Genomic DNA, 18301 nt, shown 5'->3' on the forward strand with positions numbered 1-18301 from the left:
GGTACACATATTTATTTCCTCAAACACATATTATTTAAGGATATGATATCTTAAAGTCAAAATGAAGTGATGCATTGCATTTGATGTTTAATGTACTTCTATTCATGGGTGAATATTGATTGTGAATATGGAGAAACAGAATTTCATTATTGTTTATACATTTCAATTTGTGTTATCTAATAAAGCTGTAGTTATGACTTTAGAGTATCAGCTTGGAGACCATGCACATTTTAACTGGCTCTACTGCATTCCTAGCCTTTGAGGAGGAGTCAGATGAACCACTGGGAGTGATTGCGGTGCCTGGCATAGAAGGAAGAATCTGCCATATTTCTCCAGACATGAAAGAACATTTGCACCAACTCAGAACTGCAAGAAAGCAAGGCCTAAGAACGTTCCCCAGCATTAGTGATAATGCATATGAGAATTCTGATTCTGACTAAATGCTGTATAATTAGTATGCTTTGTTAGTGCCCCAGTGAATCTGACCAACTTTAAAAGTGTTAGGCATAGTCATAGAATCTGATTGTTTGTATTATTCTAGAATTGATAGAATTAATTCTATCCCTAGAATTAATTCTAGGGATAGTGCTCTAAATGATCTTTTCATTTTTATCAAGTCTTGTAATAGTATAATGTTTATTATTAAATGAAATTCATGCTTTTCACAGTATTTATTTGTATAGTAACTTTTGCTCTTAATATTGCTTATTTTTCTGTCCAAATGTTTTATATATATATATTTTTTTCTCACTATTTCTAATTACAATTCTTTCAGCCTTGCTGGAATTCTGTGATACAACACCTGAACATATTTTCTAGTTAAAGTACTGAACTTTCATATTTGTGACTGGAAAGCAGGGCCTTTATGCTGTGCACTTGCTGTTCTCATTCCTAAAGCAGCCTTTCTTACCACAGTGAAATGAGAGGAAGTCATGTAGCATTTACCAATAAACTGTGTTAGATGAGCTAAAACCAGACTGGACCAAATTCGCAGTTGGTTTGTTATTGGTCAATGGATGGATGATACTTCTTAAATTTACCTTTTCTTTGACAGCCATTTTTTATGTTTCTAAGTAAAAATGTTCCATACTTAAGGCTTATAATTTTCTCAGTTAAGAGCTATGCATAGTGCAACTTGGGCAAAATTCACCTCTGTGTTTGGAAGACCATGTGAGCCTTCCCTTTGTGGGACGTAACAGACACATTGAGCTAGAATTCATATTAGTGAATAGTGGTGACCACAGAACCTGTGCACAGTAACACGGCTAGGGTAAGTGGAAGCTTATCTGATGGAAGGAACCGGAATTCAGTGGTGCAGCTTTTATCCTGCTTTAGTGTCAGCTCACTATATTACACAAAAGTGGATGTGGGGCCATATGTTATTTCTGGTTTATCTCTGATAATAGAAAACAAGAGTAGAATAATTCGATTCCAATAGTAATGTATTTAGATTATTTTCTCATTTCAGTGATAAAATGCACTGACAGAATCAGCTTAAGTGAGGAAGACTTTATTTGGGCTTACGGTTCCAGTTCACCTTAGCAGAGCAGAGGAGTCATGGCAGCAGGAGTTGGAGGTGGTTGTTGGTCACATTGCAGCTACAATCAGGAGGAGAGAGAGACAATGAATGTTGCTCTTACCTCCCTTTCTCCTTTGTATTTTGTTTTGGAACCCCAGCCCATGTTTCATGCCACCACACTGAGGACAGGCCTTCCCACTTCAGTAAGTATTATAGAAAATCCCTCATAGACAAACCAGGAGATTTGCTTCTAGGATGGTTTTAAATTCCAAGTATTGACAATTAAGATGAATCATCACAAGTCATTTGGATCTCACTTGAACAATAAGATACCAAGCAAATTTCTACTCTTATTCTGTGAAATGGACATGATTGAACTGCCTCCTAAGTAATTCCTTTTTGACCATAGATCAGTGCATCTCTCAGCCTTCATCTGAGAATCTTCTTTTTGTATAGATAGTACTGAATATTGAAACCCCCAAATGGTCAGTGTTAAGATCATAAGAGACTGCAGACTGCTCAGCCCTGAATGGAGCATGTTTATCATACCCCTTTTCTCATGGCTCAAGGGTCACCATGGTAGTTTGTAGGAAGGCCGCGAGATGGAGGTAGTGCATGACTTCAGTGGAACAGTGCACATGTGACCTCACACAGACTGCGGCTGCACCAGTCCTGCATTAGAGCCATCCAAACAAATTACCAGGACTCAAACATTCCCAGTGCTAACTGAGGAACTACTTGCAACTGATGACTTCTGGGAGAAGAGTAAATTTTCTTAATACAGGCCCTCAGAAGCTAGACATAACGCAGTACCTGGCCCCTCAGTCACACACACAGAGTTAACACTAAGTGGACTCGGTAGACCATAAACAATTGAGGTGGAAAATCTGAAGGGATGCGGGATGGCCTGGAAGAGGGGAATGAGGATTAGAGTTGATCAAAACACATTGTATGTATACATAAAACTATCAAAAAAAAAAAAAAAAGGAAATAAATTACTCGATTAAACTATTTAGAAATGCAGCTCCGCTCAGGCATTATTATGACTATCCAAACATGTTTAAAATTGAGCTTCAGCATTATTAAACTCCACAGCAACAGAAATTGTTGTTGGTGATGGGTCATAGAATTTAACTTTAAAAATAGTATTTCTGGGGACAAATACTGTATCTCATTAGATTTAGGATTTTTCTTTTCCTTTGGTTATTTACTGGAAAATAAAATTTTATGTGATTACATGAATGATGCTGAAGAGGCACACATGGGTTTTTGTGCTACTTTAAATTCATGGAGCTAAAGAGATGGCGCAGCTATTAGAAGAGTGTGCTGATCATCGAGAGCACTGGAGCTTGCTTTCCTGTGACTCTAGCTCTGTGGGTTCCAATGTCCTCTCCTGGCTTCCTCAGGCATCCACATCGCCTCTCTCCCCCTCTCCCTCCCTCTCCCTCTCCCTCCCTCTCCCTCTCCCTCCCTCCCTCCCTCTCTCCCCCTCTCCCTCTCTCTCCCTCTCCTTCTCCCTCTCCTTCTCCCTCTCCCTCCCTCTCCCTCTCCCTCCCTCCCTCCCTCCCTCTCTCCCCCTCTCCCTCTCTCTCCCTCCCTCTCCCTCTCTCTCCCTCCCTCTCCCTCTCCCTCTCCCTCCCTCCCTCCCTCCCTCTCTCCCCCTCTCCCTCTCTCTCCCTCTCCCTCTCCCTCCCTCTCCCTCCCTCTCCCTCCCTCCCTCCCTCCCTCTCTCTCTCTTGGGTTCACATATTATCTACTGCCTGGTTAGTGCGTGCTAGAATGTAGAAGAATTGTTTTACAACTGGATACGGAGTTACCCAGCCAAAAGTGGGGAAGATGGGCTAGGCTTTAGCTGGGGTTGCTGGAGATCAGAAGGGAGCAAACACTGACCAAAGGGAGGCTGGCTATTCTCTCTCTAGACAAAGGGGAAGCCAGGAGTTGGATGATATCTCGGGTGGGTTAGGTGGTCATCTTGCTTGGAAGACTTTAGATGCCCTATCTCCTGCAGATGCTAAAGTGCTTGATCTGGGATAGAAGGAAATACATGCCATGCTTTCAACAGACAAGCTAACGACCCAAGAGCATGCTTACATTCAGTCCTCTTGTGTCCCTTACCTGCCTCAGTGTCTGAACATTTCAGGCTTTTCTGGCTTCTCAAAGACTGGTGGCTCTAGGAAAGACAACACTTAGTGTTTTGTAGCTTTTAGCTTCCGATGTAAAGTGATAATATTTTGGAATCATTGAGATTTATAATTGCTTTCTAAATTTAATTACTTCAGTGTTATGATGGGTATGCAGGTGTTTGTTTTAAGGCTGCAGGTACAAAACAATAACTAGTATGTACCAGAGACAAAATGGATGAATGTTTTCTGTGAAATACATATCTACATTACTGTTTCTTATTTCCTTAATTTGTATATAATAAAAACTTCTAAAACCGTTTAGGGATGAGTTAAGATAGGTCAAGAATTGCCTAGAAAATAGCTGTAACTGGTTCAAAGTTCTTAAAATATTGTCCCTGTTTTCATTTTAATTGTTTGATCTAGACATGTGTTATGGGGACTAATATTTCCCCTTTGCTCATATTATTTTTTCAAGAGCATAAGTTAGTGATTAAAAATATCAATTTATAAACACAAATATAAATCTCTTTGTAAATTGTATTTAATTTTTGTTTTCTGGATTTGATGAGTCCGATACATTTGATTATATTTTTCACAGCTATAATTGTGAAAACAGAAACAAGTATACTATAAGAAATATGTACCACTTCCATATTTTTTAGAAAATCACAGTCAATTGATATAGTCTGAAAATATGCCAAACTTTGACAATTTACAGTCTAAAATGGTCTGTCTGGTTTGAATGGTGGTAGTATTAGTGCCATAAGTCAAACATTTTTAATCAGGTTGCAATTTGATAGGCAGAAAGATTAGATTAGCAGTTTATCACTGCTAATTCAAAGAACTGTCTGAATAAATACATCTTCTTCTGTCTCTTTTTGATTAGTTTTCTTCACTTTTGAATCAGGGCACCTTCCCCACTCGCTATGCACATTGTAACGATTCAGATATTTTCTTCTTTCAATATGGAAAACTGTAACAATATTTAGTTTTTAGATATTAAACTTAACTATAGCAATTATTGCAATATAATAAAACACAAGGTTTTCTTTATATAAACCCATAACCCCATTTTAGCAACTCCTTATTCCACACATTAAGTCAAATAACAACAATAAAAAATGTAAAAGCCACTCTTTATTGCACATTGACAATATATTTGACAATCTTCTAGTTAAAAGAATCACTGGATTAATTACAGTTTGGACATGCATTGGTCATTTCTGCTACTAAAAGTCAGATTTGTCATTTCTCGCGTGATTCATTCTACAATTGGAAAGTGTTAATATGGCTCTAACATAGCTATTGGGTGTTAATCTGACTGCATGTAATATCTTGTTCTTATAATAGTTAGAAATGTTGCACCAGAGCTATGACGTCTTTACAAAAAAAGATAGTCAGATTTTTGGTAATAGGAGACAGAAGTAGAGATATTCAGAAATCAAAATGCATATACCCTGCTTGATTACTTCCCAGAGAGTATGGTTTATCTTTAATGCATATCATTTGCCCAAGAATACATCTTAGTAAAAATGATGCTATCTATCCAGATTATTCATTTCTTATTTTTACTATTTTTAAATGGAGGTAAAATCTGTCTTTACAATCATAGTAAGTATAAAAATGACATTGTAAAATAAGAGCCCCAACTTCTACAGTAAAATCTATGGAATTAATAGTGCACCGTTCCTAATGGCTGGTGAATCAGCTCTTGAATAGAGTTTAGGTTGTTATATGAAAGAAATTAATAAATAAATCCATTATCCTCAGACTTTCTATGGACACAATTTTTATAATGCAACATTATAAAAACTTCAAAGCACACTTTCAAAACATTTAAGCCATTGTTGTTTACATTTATGATTGTTCAATTATAGTGGAGTAGGATGATTCCTAAAACGGAAAGAAAAAGTAGCAAAGAAAGCAGAAAACAACGAATCCAATGACCCAGTTCACTGAATAGATATAGATGATCACCATATCCATGTCAAACCACCATCCACGGCTGTCGTCCTCGAAGTGCAGATAGTCCATCCTGTGTGCACCATGTGGGAACTGCCTCCGTGTCACCGGGGCTGCACGCCTGTGGAATCCTGGGAGACAGGAGGAAAATTACAGCTCAATAAATTCAGACACATAATCACAAAAGAAGTGCATTGCTATCACAATGCCTGAGCAAAGCCTACCATGGCTTCACTGAGTGGTGTACTGTGAGAAGTCTCAGAATGGGGTATAAAGGGCAGGGTAGCAGACAAACTTGGTCCAGTGACGTGGACCACGTTATTCATGACATGAGGCTGGAAAATCATCATTGGAATCATCTGACTAACTGGTAAAGATTATTTTCACATGCACATTTTTTAAAAATTTAGACCCCAGTAACCACAACTAGTGCTAGAACTACTGTTTGTGACCTTGGAGCAACAGCTGGCCTTTGTGTATCTGGCAAGTTTACTCAGTACTGTAGTAGATGTTAACATGTTTTTGTTTTGATTCCAAATCTGGGGTGGGGAACAGACTTGTGAGAGAACAGATAATATTTATCCACTAGAAGATGAACCATCTCATGTAGGGGCTTGGCTTTTGCCAGCTGAAACACATCTTAGTATAGATTTTGAGAATGAATGAATATATATATGTATATGTATATGTATATATGTATATATATTCCCAAAACAGAAGGTGGGGGCCTTTTGGGTCTTGGTATTGTTTGGCTGTGCATTGCTCCACTTCATGATGTTCCTGGAGAATTGCTCCAGAGAAAGCTTCAAGGCTCTGGGCTCTGGCTGCTGTTCCAGGTTCCAGCAGCAACTTTGGTTGAATTGATGGTCTGCTGAAATCCTGCCAACTACACTAGGGGAATTGCTCCCAGGAACTAAGTCCAAAAAGATCTACCTCTCCTGTTCTCATGAACCTCTTTTCTCTCCTATCTAGGGTAGGTGGGTTGTAAGGGAGGTATAGGCATTAAAGAACCTGAAAGGTTTGGAAAAGGTCAAAACCTACAGGTGGTGTCCAGTGTGCTTTGGGTATAATAACTTAACTTCTAATGTTGTGGAGGAGGGTACAGGTTTTGAAGATAAAGAGATGCCATTTCAGGGTGTCAACAAAATCACAGCTGTTGTTGCAAAGTTCTTTCCTTCTTTATACCCAGAGGGAATTTTCTGTTTTTTCTTTGTCTTTTTTATTGTATTAACAGTTTTTTAAAAGATTGGAACAAAGACCAATAAGATATGAAAGCCAGAAGGATCAGTAAAGTCTATCATTCTAGAAAGGATGGCAGAGTTGGCTGTACAACTAGAGAATTTGCAGGTAGAGCTTGAAGAATTTGGAAAGCAAAAAATCACAGTTGGTAAAGGGAAAACACCTGGTAACTGAAAGCCAGTGTTTCCCACAATTGCTAGCTATACCACCCTGCTCTACTCGCCAGGTGTCTAGAGCACCTGTGCAGAATCAGGTGAAGAAAAACAGGAAGCCAGAAGGCTGTCAAATTCTAGAGGAACAGGAAAGAACATAGGCCAAAGGAGCTTTAGAGACAAGTGCTCCACTAGAGGAATTCTCGAGGGCTACACAGACACCATAAGCTTTTCCAGTCTTTTGAGCAACATCTCCCTGATAATGGTGCTGGCGAGGCTTATGATGAGATGGCATGGCATCCTGTAGATATGGTACATTTAAAGCATTTTAAAGAGGCTATTGTATGGAATGCATTAATATTTTGTTAAATGCCAAGTGATTGGGCTAAGCAGAATAGACTTATTCCTCAAGATTGGAGGGCGTTGGTGTCGGCTGTGTTAGAAGCTGCTCAACAGTTACAGTGGCTATCATGGTGGAGAAATGAATCCACAAGAATAGGACAACAAAATATAACAAGGGGGATAAATGTGGTTAAAGACCAATTGTTTAGTGAAGGGCGTTATGCTGACTTAAGAGAACAAACCCGATCTGAAGATGTAGTAATTGAACAGTGTCGCGTTGCAGCCTTCAGAGCCTGGGACATGGGTGAGGAGTCTGGGAAAACAACCACTTCATTTACTAAGGTATTTCAAGGCCCTGGAGAGGCTGTCACAGAATTCCTACAGAGATTGGGTTCAGCTCTAGATAGAGCCATACCAGGTCCTGAGACCAGAGAGGCATTGACACTGATCATGGCACATGAGAATGCGAATACTGAGTGTAAAAGAGCAATTAGAGCATTAAAAGCACGAGGAGCCCCATTAGATGGATGGGTAAGAGAGACAGCTAATATTAGCTCTCAGGAGCATCACAACATATCATAGGACAAGCTGTAGCTAGAGGTCTCAGATAATAAAACACCCGGTGCTTTAGTTGTGGGCCATTTACAAAGAAACTGTAAGGTTAAAAGTTCTAGACCTCAAAATAAGAGGTGCACTCACTTTGGAGTAAATGGTACTCGCAGAAGAGTACAAGGAGCTTCTGGCCGTGATGGTGATGATGTGCCAAGACTCCCAGGGTATTGTAGCTGCTGTGGGAAGGGAAGACATTGGTCTAGGGATTGTCAGTCCAAGGGAGATGAATGAGGTAATCTCTTGCTATTGGGAAACAAAAGGAGGGGCCTGTTAGCTCAAGGCCCCACAGCAAATGATACGAGCTGCCTTTTTTGGTCATCCAGGAGGTAACAAACTTGCAGGGAGAAAACAAAGACTAGGTATTGATGATTTAATGCATGCTACTGAAGGCAGTGTAGCTTTGAATGTTGCCTCAGATAAATCTCTTACACTATCCCCACAGGTTAAATGTTACAAAACGATTGGTGTTTATGGTCCTTTACCTTCAGGGACACTAGGAATAATCTTGGGAAGAAGTAGATTAACTTCTCAAGGCTTTATTGTGCATCCCGGTATTATAGATGGGGATTGTAAGGGAGAAACTAAAATCATGGCATATGTAACGAAGGATATGCAAATTAATGTAGGGGATAGAATTGCTCAGCTGTTACTATTTTCTTACATCAAGGGCAAAGCCACTCCATTTAAAAGAATAAGTACATTTGGGAGTACTGGAAGACATGTGTTCTGGCAAACAATGGTTAATGATCAGAGACCTAAATTAATGGTACAAATGAATAGTGTTGAAATAGAAGGTTTGATGGATATAGGAGCAGATGTCACGATCTTTTCTCAAAAGTATTGGAATCCAGATTGGCCATTTCAGAAGGTTTATACACAATTTATAGGAATTGGTAAATTATCTCAAATAAGGCAAAGTATACGGTGGTTAAGTGTGTGGGACCAGAAGGGCAAACAGGGAAGCTGAGACCCTATGTAGCTGTCATACCCATAAATTTATGGGGAAGGGATCTTTTGCAACAATGGGGGTACTCAAATTAATATTCCTGCAGTCACAGAGACAGACAATGATGAAATTAGGGGTGAAATGGTAGATGCTTCTCGGGAAGGTATTGATATGTGCAATGAAGACCAATCACAAGCTGTGCCCATTGTCCAAACACAGACTTTCCCAGATAATGAGCTTCCAAATTTAGAAATAGGAGCCACTGCTGATATATAAACAACCTTGTCCCTAAAATGGATATCAAGCAGACCTGTGTTCCAAGAGCAGTGGCCCATAACAAAAGAAAAATTGCAGGCACATCGAAAACTGGTACAAGAGCAGCTGGAAGCTCACCATATAGAAGAGTCTACCAGCTCATGGAATTCCCCTGTGTTTGTTGTAAAAAAAAAAAATGTAGGAAAATGGAGGATGGTAATGGATTTAAGAGCAGTGAACAGAGTAATTCAACCAATGGGTCCTTTACAGCCTGGAATTCCTTCACCTTCTTTGTTATCTAGGTCATGGCTTATAATAGTAATGACTTAAATGATTGTTTTTCACAATACCTTTGCATGAGCAGGATAGGGAAAGGTTTGCTTTCTCAGTACCTACTCTGAACAGTAATGGTCCAATGAATAGATACCTTTGGAATGTACTTCCACAGGGAATGTTGAATAGTCCAACTTTATGTTAATACTTTTTGTGGCAACCGTGTGACATCAATCTATCATTTACCTTTACATGGATGATATTTTGTTAGCTGATTCTGATGCAGATACTTTAGAGAAATTGTTTATGGAAACACAAAGAATTCTGCCATGCTGGGGGTTACAGATTGCTCCAGAAAAAATACAAATGGGAGATTCAATTACCCACTTGGGCTTGCTAGTGCTGAGATTATGTCATTATGGGTAATCAATGAAGATTAGCAAAGAGCTTGTATAACTACATATAACTACTTGGGAGAAATTATTAACAAATACCTAAAAAGCAAATGTATACAGTTTATAAAAAGAACTAATTGGATCCTTCCTCATATTGTAAAGAGGACATCAATTCTAGAGGCACCAACCTTCTATACTGGTGCAAACAGGATGGGACTGGCCACTTATAAATTGGATAAAATAAGCCCATATACCTCAGTACAAAAATCAGAATTGTATGCAATCTTTATGGTGCTATTAGACTATCCTGAATCTCTTAATGTAATTACTGACTCTCAATATGCAGAAAGAGTTGTTTTGCATATTGAAGCTGATGAATTTACTCCTGATACCTCAGAATTGACTTTGTTGTTTATGGAATTGCAACAGGCCATCAGAAGTAGAAACTATGCTTGTATATTATTCATGTTCAGTCTCATACAGGCTTACCAGGTCCATTGGCACAAGGAAATGAGGAAATGACCAATTACTAATAGAAAATGTGTTAGAAGCCTCAAAATTCATGAAAAGCATCATGTTAACAGTAAAGGTTTAAAGAAATAATTCTCTTACTTGGCAAGAAGCCAAAGACATAATTAAAAAGTGTCCTAACAGTAGTTTGTATAACCAAACTCCATTGCCTGCCAGAAGTAACCCTAGGGGGTCTCAAAAGGAATGAAATCTGGCAGATGTATGTGTTTCATTTTGCAGAATTTGGAAAACAATGGTACATACGTCATACCATTGATACATACTCAGGGTTTCAATGGGCAACTGCTTTAAGTTCTGAAGAGGCTGACTGTGTAATTACACCCTTATTGGAAATGACAGCAATCGGAATACCTGCACAAATTAAGAATGACAATGCTTCTGCATATGTGTCCAATAAGACCAAGAAAATTTTGCATATTATAATATAAAGCACATTACTAGGATACCACACAATCCTACAGGACAAGTAGTTGTAGAAAGAGCTAATTGTACTTTAAAAGAGATGCTTATTAAACAAAAAGGAAGGGTAAAGACGCCCAGGAGCCAATTAAATAATGCTCTGTGAGGCATTTTCTTAACTGATAATTGATGTTGGAAGGCCCAACACTGGGTGGTGTCACTTCTGGGCAAGTGGGTCTGAGCTTTATAAGAAAGGTGTCTGAGCAAGCCAGAGGGCGTGAATCAGTACACAGAATTCATTCATGAGCTCTGCCTCTATTCCAGCCTCCAGGTTCTCTACTTGAGTTCTTATCTTGGCTTCTCTTGGTGGTGGACTGAGACCTGTAAGTGAAATGAGCCTTTTCTTTCCCCAGGTTGCTTCTAGTTACAGTGGTTACCATAGCAGCAGAGAAGCAAACTCAAACAGCCAATATGTAATATCTAAGGCATATATATAAAACAAAGAACATTCTAAAACACCTATGACTTCACTATTAACTTTATTTTTGCTCAGCTAGTGCATATTTTAATTATTACTTTTTGCTTAATCAGTGTAAGAGAAGGCAGTAAAAATGTACGATTTGTTTGAATATTAAAAAAAAAAAATGTCTGGCACTCGCTAGTGTTGGTGGTAAAGGTCAGATGAGGCTCCAGCTCAAAGCAAATTCTGCTTCATCATCCGTAGCAACTGAGTGATGTGGAGTGGCGTGCTCTAGATCTAGCTGCTTAATTCAGACAGCAAGGGTGCATTCACCTGGCTCTTGGCTATTTAAAGCCCAACCTCTTCAGTCAGGAATAGTTCTAGCTTGCTGTTTGTGTTAAGGGGTGCACTATACTTATGAAGGCTGAACCATGAAGGACGAATGAAAGCAATAATGAAGTATGCTTCAGAACAGGATGCTGAGCCACGTCTCAGGCTTTGGAGGATTTGTAATTGTTTTGATTTGACCTCCTTTTGTGTCACTTGGTATTTAATGGTCAACTTTTGTAGACTACAAGGAAAGTAACTAGGATCTGTCAGGCTTTTGTTTGTTTGCTTGTTTTTGTATTATATTCAAACTCGCTTATTTATGGGGCTCTGTTTAAGCCCCTTTGTGCTACATGTTTAGCTGATATAATGTGCTTCCTGGACATTTGCCGCCTTCAGTATACTGGAGCACGTGGAAAAGGAACAAAGAAATGAGACCAGCCTTCGTGGGCTGTCAAACTGCTAGTTTCTCCTTGCCTGACATCACATACTATATGCAAACACCGCTCTAAGGCCTCAGTAAATACTACTAAAATATGATTTCCCTTTGCCAGAGAGAGAGAGAGAGAGAGAGAGAGAGAGAGAGAGAGAGGGAGGGAGGGAGGGAGGGGGAGGGAGGGAGGGAGAGGGAGAGGGAGAGAGAGACATTCTTCCTTAGGTACAGTGGTCCTTAGTAGGTCAGCCATGCTCCAGGAGGAAGCCTTGCCCTCGAAATTATTTGGGCAGACAAATTGGGCTTGATGGACCAAACCAACCAAGGAGTTGAGTGAATAGGGATGTGGGGCTGTATCTATGAGGAACTGGAGCGACTATGATCAAAATACGCTGTATAAAGTTCTCAACGAATTAAAGTGTTTTCTAAATTTAAGTTTTCTTTTATTTTGATAAGCACAATGCACTATCTTTCTTCATCCAGACAAACTGGACTGCTGTGCACTCAGCCTGCAGTCTTTCTCCATGTGAAATCATCAGATAACAGAATGCCAATCTCAGCAGCTCTCCTGTTTTCAACTCTGAAGTCATTACTGTACGGGAAAGAGCAAGTGGGCTATCCAAGTGCATCAGGAGAAACAGTCTCAGGGTAGTTTATATTACCTTTCCCAGACTTCCAGCCACGCAGGCTGGAGATGAGGTACACTGCTAGAAATTACTATTAGTATTTAAAATGTGGCTTTTTCCTGGTCCAAAGGGATGCTGTCTAGGGCCTGAGGTTATTCAGATTCCAAGTAGGTGCGTCAAAACTAAAGAACATGGGTCAAATAACTAAAAGTATTAATATGCATTGCATTAGAGATGTTAATTCCAGAAGACAATAGAACAAGAAATGACGCACCACGAGTAGCAGTCTTGCAGACAGCCTCAATCTACTCCTGCGCTGTAATACTGTCTTCCACCCTAGCAGTGTCACTGTCTATATACTTGTGCACCTATGTCCAGTATCAGTGAAAGAAAGCAGCAGGGGTCAGTGAGGGAGATACAATACAATGCACCGGAGTGGGTGAAACAAAGTTTTGAGTGTGAAGAAGATTGGCTGGCTAATTTCATTTTCTTTGAATGGGTTTGAAGCATGGAACGAGAAGAATAGAAACTTCCAGCAAGCTTTGGAATTTCTAAATGGCGGTTTCTAAGCCAAAGATGTCCTTAAAAAGTACTTCACAGATATAAACTATGGGTCTATATTAGAAAACGCCAGAACACAAACCTCAGTGTTTAAAGCAGACTCCACTAGGAAACAAGGGCTATGCAAATACATTTCTGGCACGAGCATGAGATGAGTTAGCACATGTAAAGCACCGGGCTGGTCCACAGAGAACACTCAGCAAACCTTAGGTCCCTAGGATTGTATTAGAGGAAGAATCTGCATTGCCCTTCATATATCAGTAATTTTTTTTCTGAATTAATCAGTAAGCACACTATTCTTAGCTCAAATGGCTTTCTATTTTCCTTCAGACTTTTTGATTTTTCCAAGTCAGTTGCTGACCTTAAAAAAGACTGTCAGAACATCCCATGGTAAGACGAATTTATTACATCTTATGGAGAATGCATGAACTATAATTTAGCAAAGATCTAAAGATATTTTGACAGGGTGCCTGCCATAAAGAATTTCAGTCTAGAACACTGCCAATTTCTTTTAAAAATCATCATTCTCATAGAAGATAAGTTTAATTTATTTTAAATTACTCTAATCAGTAAATTAAAGTTAACCTAACCTTACTTTCTTCGCAGCAAGATGAATTAAACTGTAAGGCTAAGGACTTCATCTAATAGGGTTCGGCTTCTAAGGGCCACTAACCACTACAGTAGCGACAGATCTTTTCTGTTTCCCAGGAGTCAAGCTTTGCTCCCATGTGGATGACGTCATCTGGGATCAATGCATCTAAAAGCATAACGATGATGACACACATGCTTTAGTATCTACAGCTAGGTCATGTTAGAAATAGAGCTGATTGGTGTCAATGGGGTGAGGAGATTCTGAACTTGAAGTTCATTTTTATAAACACCATACGTTCCTATGTGCAACTATGGGTAAGTTGCTTGGTCCTAATACATGGATTAAACTAGGACCCATTGTGTGCAGTATATTGTGAGCATGCTGTATTAAAGTGTAAACAGAGTGGACATGTGCCTCATGCAGTCAGAGGGGCTTAGCTGTCTATTCCAGCAGAGGATGGGGAGAAAGTATATTATGGTGAAAACTGTACTCTTCGAGGAACCTTAAATTAGCATTTTTTGTATCAATATCCTGCATGCTCTATCAACTCAAAATAAGTTCTCTGTGTCTATCAGATGTCTACAGAGTCAACCCCCGCCCCCAATTTGCTAAGAAGATGAACTCAACTAGACTTTTCTAACATGGAATAATTTTTTAAAGTATCTAATGTTGTTATATATTATAAATGGATTTTTTATTTTATTTTGTTAATTTATTCATATTACGTCTAAATGGTTATCCCATCCCTTGTATCCTCCCATTCCTTCCTCCCTCCCATTTTCCCCTTACTCCCCTCCCCTATGACTGTGACTGAGGGGGGGCCTCCTCCCCCTGTATATGCTCATAGGGTATCAAGTCTCTTCTTGGTAGCCTGCTATCCTTCCTCTGAGTGCCATTTCCACACATGTTGCTATTGACGATCTTCCTCCTCCATCTCCACCCTAGGTTCCAGGCTCCCTCTCACTGGCTGCCTTCCTTCCGCCAACATCCCTCTCCACTTTCACACTACACACATTCCTTTACCTTCTTTCCCCTTCTCTCATTTACTTCTTTTTTCACTTTTACAGTGTTTTTTCATGTATGTGTGTGTGAGTGCATGCTTGCATGTGTGTGGGCACACACGTGCCTTCCATACTGTGGAGCCCACGGTCACTGTTGAGTGTCTTCCCCGATTGTTCTCCACTTCATTTACTGAGTCAGGGTCTCTTATTGAGCTGAGCAGAATTATTAGGGTAACCAGCTATCCCATTTGCACCTGGGATCCTGTCCCCCCACCCCCACCCCAAGAAGTGTAGATAGAGCTGTGTTGGGGATCAGAACCCTGATTCCTACCCTTGTGTGTCAAGTGCTCTCTCCATTAAATACCTCCCCTAACTTAAGATCTCTCCCCTCCTCTCATGGTCCCTTTCCTAGTTTCATGACTCATATCTCCCATATTAAAAATAAATTAAAACACAGGTTAACAATGTGAAAGAAAACATGGTGTCTTATCTTTCTGTGCATGGCTTATTTTACTTGCCATAATAATTTGTAGTTCTTAACATTGAATAACGCTTTAAAATCTACTAAAGCAGTAGAGTTCCTCCACCTAGCATGTTTTTTTTTTTAAATCACCTCTTTCTACACAGTATAAATGCCATATGAATTACTGACCTTTGTTTGCAGGCTCACACTGCTTACTGTTTCATACGGCATTTTCTTCATGCTAAAGAGGAAACGGCCCAGCTGATACTGCTTTACTCTGGTTTTGCCTGGCTGTTGTATCACACCTTTATAGCCTTCATAAAATAGTTTGGACGTGAGGTGAGATTTCTCCATACATCTTTGTGAGTCAACATAATTTTGCAAGCAGAGATGCTGTCTGCATTCTAGACTATCTCTTCAGTGACATTTGTAGAATAAACAGTTGTGGAAGACAGAGTGATTCCACTGGAGCCAAGAGCAGGTTTGCACAGTTTTGGAGCACAGGATACTTGATGCTTGTTATAAAAGATAGTTTTCTAAGCTCAGCATTGGCCCATGTATCTCATCCCATTAGACAATGTCTGCTTCTATGTCAGATATCCTATGGGCAAGGGGCTCAGATACCACCACAAAGGCTGCCACTCTGGGTCACTGACCCGGAAGTCCTGTGTACTTCACATATGTCCATGAAACTGGCCAAAGAACTGGCTAACTTGTACATGGGTTAAATCTCCAAGGCCTAACAGTTCTGGACAGTGGAAAACTTGGAATCTTATTTTAGCTTCAGGAACAACAGCTGGCATAAAATTAGAATCCTTGAAAGTTTACCAATTCTATCCCATAAAACTACCTGAGTCTGTGGTCTGCCCAGGTGCAGTCTCTCTCTCGCCCTCTCTCAAATAACGTTTGAATATATTCTTTGAGAATTTCATACAATATATTTTGATTATTCTCCTTCCCCCAAGTCTTCCTAGGTTCTTCCCCATTTGCCTAGCTAATGTTATTTCTCTCCCTCAAAATGACAACATGGCACTTGATTCTGTTGGCCAATTACTCCTGAGTATAAGACCTGCCCTGGAGTGTGGCTGATGTACCCAGTGTTACTGGATTGAAGGAAACGGATGTTTCTTTTCCCAGCCCCTGTCACTTGCAAATAGCTTCTTATGTTGGGGTAGGGCTTCATACCTACTTGTCGTCTTTGCTGAGATTTTGGAAAAATTTAATACCAACTGATTTAGCATCATGCTTTCTAGTCTTGAATCATATTCTAGTTTTGAGTCATATTTGTAATAATTAATATTATCCTATATATACAATGCAAATGAACTGAACTAAAATTCTCATGGCTATGCTACATTTTTGGATCCTTCACAAATATTCTACTCTTGTTCTGAGAACAGGGTTTATTTTTACTTCCCTGCATGCCCAGCATGACTGTGACACCTGACTTTTAAAATGACTGCAATAAACAAATGTGTGCTCCTAGGTGGATTTTTTTTTATCAGTTTAAGATGCTGCAGGGGTCTCTTCTTCCACCACAGCAGCCAGTAATGTACCAGGCAGAGGCTTGCTCTGTTGACCTAATGATCTGGCTGATGGGGACACAGCAGCTTGCAGTCCAGGGAATGACATTTTGGTGTTAATATGAATTCTAACAAATAATAATGAGCTAAGTTAGCCAACTATTCAAGAGGTGGGTGACTAAAATGGAATTGAATCTGACCAGTTTTGTCTTATGAGAAGAACAATCTCTTAATGAAATTGACTACAGTGAAATCAAGTTGCTATTAGGTTTAGAAGCAGTATAAAAACTATTAAAATTCCAGAAGCCAACATGATTGTTTCTTCTAAAATTCTATTTTGTAAAAAAAGGATTTTTACCACTGATGATGACTCTCATATCTTACATAACAAGGCTGTGACCTTTTCCCCTGCAAAATATGGTTCGATTTCATCTATTCCGTCAAGGACTGTTAAAAGCTCCACTATTTACAGCTCCATTTGAAGCATTTTCGCCATCTCACCAGCCTGTGGTGTGTTCTCGGCGACTTTCTGTACAGTGTCTCTGCTGTGTGAATGGGTGGGTGCCTTCTCAGGAGCACAAACCTCAGAGAACAGGGGAAGCCATTAGCATGTTTCTGGAACGTGTCCCAGATCACATCTTTCAAATGCATTTTCAGCCGAGATCGAATCTTCCCGTCAATAAACTGAAAAGACATTTTGTAGTTCTCATGAAAAATATTCTTTACAGAGCCCTGGAACTTGTGTTCAAAAGAAGCCCATGCCCTCTTTTTGTCGTGTGATGGGCCAGGCGAAGGGTAAATCACAGTGTTCGCCGCTCGGCATGCTTCATATTACGTAAGCATTTCTGTGTGTGGAAGGCTGACTGATAGAAGTAGGTCTTGGTGGAGGTGGAGTGAGATATTTATAGTCACAAATAGGTATAGACTTACTTGGTTAATATCCTCGAAAAGTTAGTGCAAATGGATTTTAAATGTCACCTTCATCTTCAATGTCTTTAGGCCCCCAGAGTCAAATACGTTAATCCCACAGAAGTTGGCCTTACATTGAATTTAAGATGGGATTGCTTATCACTCTGGCACAGATACAGTTTTTTTTTTTTTTAAATCAGGTTGAATTATGCATTAAAAATGATTTGGATCTATAATCAAGTGAGAAGTACTATACTGAAAAGTAAAAAAAAACAAACAACAAAAAAAAAACAAAACAAAAAACAAACAAATAAACAAAACATAAAACAACAGAACAATTCAGTCCGTGGCATTAATTAGACAACAGGCTGTCCAAGCATTACCACTGGTATTCCACCCTCCATCATAACCCTCGAACAGAAACATAGGCAACAAGCAGTAGCTTCCTTTCCCCTTTGCCAGACCCTGCCAATCTCTATCTGTTCTGTTTCTATGGATTTGCTTGTTTCAGATATATCAGTGGGATGGCATTACATTTGTAGCTTAATTATCTTGGTGTACCCACGTGTGGCATGCACTGTCATGGATTTGCCTTTCATCCCTTCTTTATACGAGCCTCATTTTGTTTATCCATTAAGCTACAGATGGACACTGGTTT

At 39.5% G+C, this 18301-nt stretch overlaps 2 protein-coding genes across 5 annotated transcripts in view; one reads left to right on the top strand and one right to left on the bottom strand.

The window, feature by feature from the left end:
* LOC127212449 (trifunctional nucleotide phosphoesterase protein YfkN-like) overlaps positions 1–463 on the top strand; it is a 39589-nt gene extending 39126 nt beyond the window's left edge. Inside the window, exon 8 of the mRNA XM_051172546.1 lies at positions 256–463. Within this exon, the coding sequence (XP_051028503.1) occupies positions 256–440 (185 nt within the window). The 3' untranslated portion in view covers positions 441–463. The remainder of the gene's footprint in view (positions 1–255) is intronic.
* Positions 464–4707: 4244 nt separating this feature from the next.
* The window catches only part of Rnf180 (ring finger protein 180), a 174503-nt gene continuing 160909 nt past the window's right edge, over positions 4708–18301 (bottom strand). For all 4 annotated transcript variants that reach the window (XM_051172392.1, XM_051172391.1, XM_051172393.1 and 1 more), the window contains one exon: positions 4708–5735. In XM_051172392.1, the coding sequence (XP_051028349.1) occupies positions 5536–5735 (200 nt within the window). In that variant the 3' untranslated portion in view covers positions 4708–5535. The remainder of the gene's footprint in view (positions 5736–18301) is intronic.

Source organism: Acomys russatus, chromosome 30, assembly GCF_903995435.1.
Source record: "Acomys russatus chromosome 30, mAcoRus1.1, whole genome shotgun sequence".
NCBI lineage: Eukaryota > Metazoa > Chordata > Mammalia > Rodentia > Muridae > Acomys > Acomys russatus.